Below are 10,197 nucleotides of genomic sequence, written 5' to 3' on the forward strand. Positions count from 1 at the left end.
GCAAATCTTGTAATTCCTTTTGCTGAATGGAACTTACGAAGCTCCCTCTGCCCTTGTACAGGTGCATCTCTAGCTTTAGGGTGTGTTTGGCTGAGTTATGGCTTTTGAAAAAGCTGTTGGAGCTATGAACTTTGCAAAACCAGCTGTGGGAAAGCAGCCGTAGGAAAAGCATAAGACCTTTTGGTGAAACAGACGTGGCTTTTGGAAAACACCTACAAGCGGACCCCACATGTCATTCAGAGTCCATCCCACTCAACTCTCTCCCTCTCTTACTGACTAGCGGACCCACCCGTCAGCATCTTCTCTTTCCTCCCGACCGTCAACATCTCGTGCGTGCGGTGGCATCTACTCGGGGCCAAGCCGGCCTCCCCGTGATCCCGTTTGCCCGCAGCAGCACTCCAACGTGGAGGGCTGGAATCCGCGCTTGCCCACGGCGGCGCTCCGGTGAGGAGTCCGCGCCTGCCCGCGGCGGCGCTCCGGCGTACATCTGCAAAGAGGATGAGGAAGGGAGCTTCGCAGGAGCAGGGCCCGTGCAAGGCGCCGCCGTGGTCTCGTGCGAGCACGCTGGGTCTTGTGCGAGGCACCGCCATGGTCGGAGCAGCGCCCGTGCGGCCGCCGGGGCAGGGCGATGCGCCCGCCGCCCGCGCTAGAGCCGCCGCCGGAGCGGTGACCACGCGCGGAGCTCGTGCTCAGATCCGACTCGAGCTCGCGAAGAAGAGAAGAGGTCGCTCTGGGAATTAAGAACGAACCAGGGTAATTTTTTTACCCCGAGCGTAGCTAAAAGTAGAGGGAAACATGCTTTTGGATTTGTACTCCAGTGAAAACTGTTTTGGGCAAAAGCACCTGTGGCTTTTTATCCCTTTGATTGGTTTTTACAAGAACAAAAGCAGGTTGGAAAGCCTAATTAAATGGGCCTTTACTGTGGTGACTCGCTGTATATTTATGTCATTTTGTTGTCCCATTTTTTAAAATAGCAGAGCCTAAAAATCTTGTGCCTTCGGTCTGGAGATCCCTTCCCCTGTATTCACCTGTTGCTGTTTTACTTCATTGGTTATGTACATTGCAACATGTTATGGACATAGCTTTCAACTCTATAGTTGCCTGAGGTTCAATTTTGCAGACACATACTCTATATGATTGCATTCAACTCTCTAGTCATGCACATAATTTGTGTGTATAACTTTGTGATCATTAAAAATAAAAAGCTATGAAAATATTGAGAAATTATTATGAATAAGTTTCCGTCAATAACTATGAACAAAAATTGGACTTTAAAAGTTACACACAAAGTTATCATCATAAGTTGTCTATAATATTATTAAAAATGTATTGACTAAGTTATGCTAATAAGTTGTCTCATAAAATATTATATGTAAAAGTTAGGTGTACAACTTTATAACTTAAAAAAAAGTTACTAAATTAATTTTTCTAATCTAAAAAGGAAAGTCACGAAGTGCTATGGGAACTACCGCTGGTTTTGAAACCAGTGGTTCGTTGATCAGTGGAGCCTATTCTTTTCGATACAGCAATGACAACATTAAATATCCATCAATATGCTCACCGAGTTCGTATAAGATGAAAACAAATTCAAATACATTCACTTGGTACTGTCTCATTTACAATATTGCTTTAAGATTTGTTTTTTGTTCTTTTTTTTTAAAAAAAGAGAGAGTACCAAAGCCATTCTCTTCACCGAGTGATACGAAAAATAAGGAAAGCAACTAGCCTTAGTAGTAGTAATGCACATATCTGGAATAGATTAACAACAGAACTGAACTTGAACCAGTTATACACATTTCAAAGGATATAAATGTACAATCAAGAAACAAGTATTCCGCTAATACGACGGATCTGGACTCTCTTTATGTCCACAAAATCCCAATGAAGCTGCATGTTCAATGCGTGTTTGTTTCCACAATGATTTATTGATGACTTAAAAAGAGACTTCAATCACTCATGGACATGAGGTAATTTCAGCATCAGCTTCGGCAATCTTTGGTGGTTCTGCAGGGAAATATTTGATGCCCACAAGATCACCGACTCTGCTGATAACCTAAAAGTGCGATGCACAAACAAGAAACACGTCAGTTTAATTTGGCTCTATTTATGTCTAATAGAATATAATGAAGTATTTATTTATGCATAAAAAACACTCACATCAAGAGCTTTCATCAGGTCCTCCCTAGTGTGTGAAGCAGAAATGCAGATACGTGCTCTTGCAAGAAGAAGGGGTGTCACAGGAAATGCCACAGTAATAACAGCAACCTACAACACAAGTTGTTATCACTTGCATGACAAATAGGAAGAATGAAACCGATGGCGCAAATAGTGATGGATATGGACTACATGCAGATTATATTGCTATTAGCACCACAGTTCTCATTCTGAAAGAAAACTATGTCAAAATAAAGCATAGTGCCTGCTATTTGGATCTTCAGAATATTCTGATACACTCTACCACGCACTAACCTTTTGTCTAAAACACTCCCTAGAAAATGCAGGGATCTTAGCCGGATTGTAGAGCATTATGGGCATGACAGGAGAGTCATTGTCACCAAGAACCTCAAAACCCATCTTCTTGAGCTCCGACCTGAAGAAATTACTGTTTTCACGGATGCAAGCAAGTTTTTGGGCACCTTCAACATGTCACAAGGGAAAAAAAAAGAATTATTCAGTTGAACATTATAGTGAAACACAGCTGCAAATGAAAAGGGCAAAAAGAAATGTGTTAGGAAAGCTCGTTTAATTAGTACCTCTGTTGGAGCCATCCTCCCCAAGGATAACTTTGATAGCAGAGATAACTTGTTGCACTGCTGGCGGTGACATGGAAGTAGCATACAGATGTGCCGGGCAACTCTGTTTCAGGTGCTGAATTATCTCCTGAAAGTTGTAGAAAGAAGAATTAGCCAATCTTCAACTTCAACGCAGTCTTACCAGGTGCTACAGTTGTAATATGCTTGCTTTCAGTAGTGTACACCTTTGATGCTGCAATATATCCACCACATGATCCAAAAGACTTGGTGAAAGTTCCCATCATTATGTCTACATCAGCTGGGTCAACCCCAAGGAGTTCACAAACACCCCTGCCAGACCGCCCAACAGCACCAATGCTGTGGGCCTCATCCAGATATGTGTAAGCCTGTTAATTTGACAGAGCAAGGAGTAAATGAATATGTCTGTTTTTTGAGTTGCACTCAAAGCACAAAAGAACAGTAAAGAAAAAATTATTTGCCAAACTTTCAATGAGAATTACAAAAGCATTCTCCAGACCTTGTATTTCTTGCAAACAGCTATGATCTCGGGGAGTTTACACAGCTCCCCTTCCATGCTGTATATACCCTCAACAATGACAATGATTTTCTTCCATGCTCTGCGTGTCCGTGGCTGACCACCAGCTACCTGCTCTCTCAGGACCTTTTCCAGATGAGCAGGGGCTGCAAGAGTACATTTACAATGATAACTCATATGAACAAAAAACCACAGAGACGACCAAATACTGCTCTGCATTGTTCAGAGGCGCAACAGCTTACAGTTATGCTGGAAAACCCTAACAGTTGCATCAGATCCTCTTGCGCCATTGACAATTGAATTGTGGTTCAGAGAGTCACTAATTATCAGCCCACCCTGGAATATCACAAAAAGGGGGGAAAAAAGGTAACCACCTCTCCCTTTTTTTAGCCATAGTAAATATACTCCCTCTATTCACCCTGTTCGCTTGATCGTATCAGTCATGCTTATCAGTCATGATACAGTGTTTTTCTCTCACAACAAAACAGCATCAGCCGGCTTATAAGCCACAGAAACGATCAAGCGAACAGGGTGCAAATTACAAATTGTTCTTGCTTTTCCAGATACATATAAAAACTATATAGAAAAGCCTGAATAACTTATAACTTACGATGGAGCGAGAGTAGTAATCACCTCTCGGTCTGGTCACAATATTAGTTAAGTGGGTATATATCATGGGCCGCCCAGGGTCAGCCCAGCAGGCCCAACCGTGGCCTAAGAGGAGCCCACGCGGGCTGATAATTCAGATATCTGACAATATATAAACATTTGAACAAACCTTTCCAATTAGACAGGGAATGGTGGCAGAGTTTGTAACGTAGCCCATGCCAAATAGGACAGCAGCAGGCTTTCCAACAAAACGTGCAACCAGCCCCTCCAGCTCAGTGTGAAGCTTGGTTGTGCCTGTTCCCAGATGAAATAAAGGGGATGATCAGCTTACTAGTCTATGCTCCTAAATAAAAAGTTGTTAAGATATATAAGCATGTGGATGATAATGTCAGTCGTACCGCCATCAACACGAGCACTGCAGGTGCTTGCTGAGTACTTCTTCAGAGACTCGACAACGCGTGGAATGCAGTACTCATCTGCTGCAGCGAAACCGAGGTAGTTGTAGGATGTCAGGTTCAGGCATCTAGTGGTATTTGAGGTACGCCTGCAGCAATAGTGAGCATTGTATTAGACACAGCTGAAACTTGCTTTTCATTCCATAACTTAGGCCATCATAATCTATGACTCTATGTCCGGAGGATCATTTTCATTCTCAATTGACAACCTGAAAAAGTGGACAAAGAGTACATAACTATGTTCACGAGCATAGCCATTGTAATATTGCCTAAGCTAAATTTGTTTCCCACAAATTATAATAATAGAATAAATGCTTACTGGAATGTCTTGTTATTGTCGTTTGAGATGCGCTCAACAACATCAAACCAAGAATCCGGAGCGCTAGCGATTGGCCTACCGAAGCAATCCTGCAAAACCACAAAGGACAGTTTGGTTATACGGAAATGCTAGGGTCATGACGTCCAATCCTCCGGGCGCTCAACCCACCCTTGCACCACCGCTGCCGCACCCATCCACCCTCTGCGCCACCGCCGCCTGTGCCGCCCAAACCCTGCCCTATGTGCGCCATCACCTAGCTCCACGTTGTCGACGAGCACACCGGTGACCTCCACGCGCCACCCACCCTCCCTCTGCGCCACCGTCACCTGTGCCGGCCCACCCCGCCCTCTATGTGCCACCGCCCTGCTCTGCGTTTCCGACGAGCTCCGAGCGCCGGTGAGCACAACGGTGACTCCATGCACCGACAAGCCTCCATTCGTCGAAGCAACAAGGAGATATTTGCGCTAGAAGAGCATGTTGCAAACATATGTTTCAAGTGTTTCAGATGTATCTTGCAAGTGTTTTATATCGATTTTACAAAAGTAAATCGGGATGTTGTACATGTTGCAATGGTTATACACATATGTTTCAAATGTATATTCAAATGTTTCATCCGTATCAGACGTATGTTGCAAAAGTAGATCTGGATGTTGTATATACATGCATGTTGCAAGCGTATGTTTTCAAGTGTTTCAGGTGTTTCATACGTATGTTGCAAGCGTTTCATGTTGATGTTGCATATATTTGTAATGGCTGCCAAGTGTTTTTTTAGGTGTTTTACAAGTGTTTCAGATGTATGTTGCAAATGTTTCAGCTGTTTTCGGACGTATGTTGCAAGTGTTTAATCTGGTGTTGCAAAAGTAGATCTGATATTGCACATGTACAATGGGACCCACCCGCTGCAGTTACTACCTACTAGGTGATGTCCGAGCGCCGCAGACCCGTTGCTGGGGCGCTGCCGAGCAGGAGCAGATGGACGCATGAGAATCTGAGCGCTGGCATGAGGGCCCACGCGGTAGGGTGCGCGAAAATTAGGCGGCGCGGGCTCCATTTCTCTTGCGCGTGCAGTAGCGTCCGACGCTAGCGCTCCAGAACGGGCGTCCGGACGCTAGCAAGTCTTATATCCAATACAATCAACATTGAAGTAGCTGATTGACTCAAACCATAGTGTTTTCGTCTAGAGTAATTAATAAATAATATTCCTTGGCATATTTATCGATCTGTTCACTAGTGTTAGTTGCGTAAGACATTCAAAGGCATGATGAACAAGCTTATAGAATTGGGAAGGATGCATTTAATTTAAAATTCTCACAAACAAACTAACATAAAAGATGTGATCCTTTAAACACATAGGACCTATTTGGTTCTACCGCCAGATGGGGTAGCGGATCCAAGCCATCAATTTCGGACACCCGGTGATCAGGATTGATGACTGGCGAGGAACTTGTATGGTAGACCACCAACCTAACACGCCTATATAGCCAACTACAACGTGCCTAGATTCCTAAATACTCCCTCCATCCTAATTTATGTCATAACCATTTTTTATTCAAGTCCTTATAATATAAAGCGTGTTTTCTCTAGACGCGTGTACATCCATGCAGCAGTACTATAGTATTGACACAGATAATTAAATATGTTTCTTGATTTTTAAGCCAAATGTGATTACACCTTAGAGCAAGTCCAACAATTGTCTTGTAGCCTAGCAGATCAGCATTTTTGCTAATGTCTAAGAGAGAAAGGAGGAGAGAGGAGAGTTTGACCTTCATGCAAGCAACAAGACATGAAAACATAGACAATGATGAGTCTAGATGGAAACATATGTGATAAGGAATAACAAAGAGAATGTGAGACATGATACCATACAATAGTAAAAAACATTTTTAGACAAGTTGAAGATAGCCATTGTATAGTTTAGTTCTTATATAGTCAAATACTTAACTTTATTATTGATCTTGCTCTTATATACTAGGACGGAGTTAGTACTCATGACATTTATGGGACGCTGCAAAATATACATGTGTAGCCTATGAGGGTGCCCATTAATGAACGAAAATGCAAAGAAAGTTGGCGGCCACGCGGCACGCCTACGCTAGAATGATTGAATGTTTTGCGCTTTTTGCAAATAATAAAGCCAAGGAAAAACATATAAATTTTCTAAAGAAAGAAATGCAAAAAGAAGTTCTTCAGACACTAATAATCAGCCAAGGTAAACAAATCACATTACGGATTCAGCAACGAAATCCGATGCATTCGTCTCACTCTCACCTGAACCCGCAGGTAGAGGCGTCGCACGAAGAAATCCTCCAGCCCCACGCAGATCGGCGCGTACCCCTGCATGAAAGGCAATGTCGGGATCAGGCTAGCACTTCAGAAAAGAGCGAACTGCCAAAACTGCATGCGACACGGCCGGGATCTCTGCCGGCGGATCCGGGCGGGGCGGAGAGGCGGAAGAAATCGTCCGGCCGACGACGACGACCTTGACGTCGTTGTTGGGCTTGAAGCAGTCGAGGAGCTTGCGGAAGAAATCCCTGAGCTGGCCGAAGGCGAAGAGCAGCCCGTAGCTGAAGAGCGTGGTCAGCGCCGTCGTGTGCCGCAGCCTCCTCACCATCTTGCTAGCTTGGTTCGTTGTCCGGCCCCTCGCTCGCGGGAGTTGTATGTCGGGCTTTCTTTGAGGATTGGATCGGAAGAAGCAATGCGATGGAGTTGAAGAAGAAAAGGAAGAGTACAAAAGGAGCAATGAATTTGCTTTATTTACGGTGTACTAAAGTTTGGCTGGACTAAAGTTTAACTTAGCTTGTTTTTCTCTTTCCACCAATCCGTATGAACAGTGTTTATCAGCCTAAACAGGCCGCGTTTAGTTCGGGCCAGATTTGGCGCCGGCTGAATTCGATGGGACTGTAGCTACACTGTAGCGTTTGTTTTTATTCGGTAATAATTGTCTAATCGTTGACTAATTAGGCTCAAAACGTTCGTCTCGCAAAATACAACCAAACTGTGTAATTAGTTTTTGATTTCGTCAACATTTAGTACTCCATACATGTACCGCAAGTTTGATGTGACGGAAAATCTTCTTTTTACATAGTACCAAAGTTGGAAGTTTTGATGAACTAAACAAGAGCACAGTTTTTTTTTTCACCAGCCGAACACTGCTGATGAGTGATGACTGAAACATTCATGATGCCAGAGATCGAGATGCGTAGCTATACAGGCTGAGGTGGTACTGGCTACTACTGGTGCCAGCCTACCTGCCCGCGACTGTTCTAGTTAGTGGTAGGGTTGTTCATTAGTTAGACAACTTAAGTGCAAGCTTAATTCAGATCAGAGCTATTTATTTTTAAGTTGAGTCTGTCTATCATACAACTATGTGTTTTATACAATTTCAACACATAAATTTTTTATACCATAGAATTAAGATCCAACAGCCTCCACCATTCTTCTACCTCTAGTCTCTGCATATTACAGATTATAATTTTTTTCTATGAAAAGATAAATCACAGCGGCCGCCGGAGCGAGCTCGCCGGTCGACGCGCGCCAAAGACACGTAGCGGTATCAAGCGCTTCGAAACTCCAAGTTGGACGAAGGAGATCTCAAGAGGAGTCGCGTCCAACGTCTAGAGTGTCGTCTGTTTGACTCGTTGGCCCCGCACTGGATTTCTGGCCGTGACACGACGGCGACCGGTTGATGGCCGTGAGCCCATGACACGTGAGGTCGACCATGCTGTCATCTCAGTTGGAGTGGTAGCTGTCTTCGGCACCGCACTGGATCTCTGCCTGTGACACGACGACGGCGACCGGTTGATGGCCGTGAGACTGACACGTGACGTCTGACTTTATATATGAGAAAGAGAGTGGGAGAGAGATAAAAAAAATCCATATGTATTTTTTGTGCTAAAATATATATGTGTTGTACAACATTTCTATTTATTTTAAATTAGATAAACAAAAGGAAGTGCTGGAAAGCGCTATGATCATTATGCGGTGTTAAAAGGCAGCATGCATGCAATCAGAAAGAGGTGGTATATGGCGCGACGCGATGGGTCGACATGCATTCTTGGACTTGGACGGTTGTAGTTGAAGTCGGAAAAGGCGTTATCAGCAGAAAGAGTCCCCCTGCCGAGACTTCAGGGCCGTAGCAGAGGAGGTGCGGCGGGTGCGATGCCCTAGGGCCCAGCTTACTTAGGGGCCCAGACCCAGGAATATGTATCCCCCTATATATGTCCATTGTCCAGCCCAACAACAGCCTTGTCACAAGATGCCAGCCCATTCCGATGTTTAGATAAATGATTTCATTTCAAAATTAAAGGTGCTCCAAATGACTTTACCAGATACTTTGATGTCAGCAACTCAGATTCTTGAGTTCGTTATGGATGCAAATTATATTGTTATCCAAATGTTTCTGTTGCCTATCGAATCCTTTTGACTATACATGTGACCGTAGCCTTCGCTGAAAGAAGTTTCTCCAAATTGATATTATTGAAAAACTATCTGAGGTCAACTATGTCACAAGAAAGAGTAAATGGCTTAGCTACGTGCTGCACTGAGAAGGATATCTTGGACACTATTGATCTCGACATTGTCCTTAACGATTTTGCATCAAGAAAAGCTCGAAGAAGTCTCTTTTCATAATGGGAGTTTGATTTTATTTGGGATTTTGAGGTAATCAAATTAGTGTAATTTTCTTGTTCTGTCTTGTCATTGTATCTTGATATTGTCATTGCTCATCAATTAACTCCTTTGTATATATATACACCTTTATACAATTGCATATTAGCACATATATAATTAAACATGTGTGTAGCCATAAGGGCCCATTGTCAAGTTCGCCCTAAGGCCTTTGAATGAAAACATAGAACCGGCTATGGGTAGGCCGTGAGCAGGGGCGGATCCAGCGGTGGGGCGGAGGGGGGGGCTCCGAATCAGTGCAAATTACTGTAGAGCCCCTATGAATTTTTAGGCAAAGTTCTATAATATAGGGGGGGCTGAGACTTAAGATCGAGCAGCAGTGTTGTTTAGTCCCCCCTAAAATATTTCCTAGATCCGCCGCTGGCCGTGGGTGCATGCATGGTTTAATTAGCCTGGACCGACGGGCGCTATATGTAGACGTAAAGGCTCATCGTACATAAAACTCTGCTCCCAAGGACCGCTCCTACATACAACCGCCGCTGGCGCTAGGTTTATTCTTGGCCACCGCCGCATCGGTCCTCTCTCTCTCTCTCTCATGGGCGACCTCGCCGGTGCAAATGGGACACGCATGTCCTTTATTTCACAGATTGACTTTTTTTTTGTCGGTTTTTGTTTTATCTAGGGTCTGATTTCTTGGCAATATGGAAGCGGCGATGGCGCGTTGGATAAAGTATCTTCAGCTTCTTTCTAACTCTCTGGTACGGCACCAGAACTATTTAGCTAGCTATTCTGACCTGAACAGAAAAAAAGTAGGTGAGACTAGTCACTAGCGACGAACAAATTGCTGACATATTTCACGTAGTTGAAGAATCTAAGAGAGAAACGTGTGGATCCAGCCAT

General features: G+C 44.0%; 1 protein-coding gene across 1 annotated transcript; it reads right to left on the bottom strand.

Annotated features, from left to right (window-relative positions):
- Window positions 1-1,761: 1,761 nt before the first annotated feature.
- LOC136482171 (long chain base biosynthesis protein 2a-like) lies at window positions 1,762-7,399 on the bottom strand. Its single transcript, XM_066479404.1, has 12 exons — window positions 7,151-7,399; window positions 6,940-7,005; window positions 4,672-4,760; window positions 4,296-4,441; window positions 4,067-4,191; window positions 3,531-3,624; window positions 3,271-3,434; window positions 2,978-3,139; window positions 2,754-2,880; window positions 2,470-2,636; window positions 2,158-2,265; window positions 1,762-2,053 (listed from the first exon to the last, which is right to left on the bottom strand). The coding sequence occupies exons 1-12, from the start codon at window positions 7,280-7,282 to the stop codon at window positions 1,955-1,957; spliced, it is 1,479 nt and encodes a 492-aa protein (XP_066335501.1). The 5' UTR covers window positions 7,283-7,399; the 3' UTR covers window positions 1,762-1,954.
- Window positions 7,400-10,197: the final 2,798 nt, after the last annotated feature.

Source organism: Miscanthus floridulus, chromosome 9 (assembly GCF_019320115.1).
Source record: "Miscanthus floridulus cultivar M001 chromosome 9, ASM1932011v1, whole genome shotgun sequence".
In the NCBI taxonomy this organism is placed as follows: Eukaryota; Viridiplantae; Streptophyta; class Magnoliopsida; order Poales; family Poaceae; genus Miscanthus; species Miscanthus floridulus.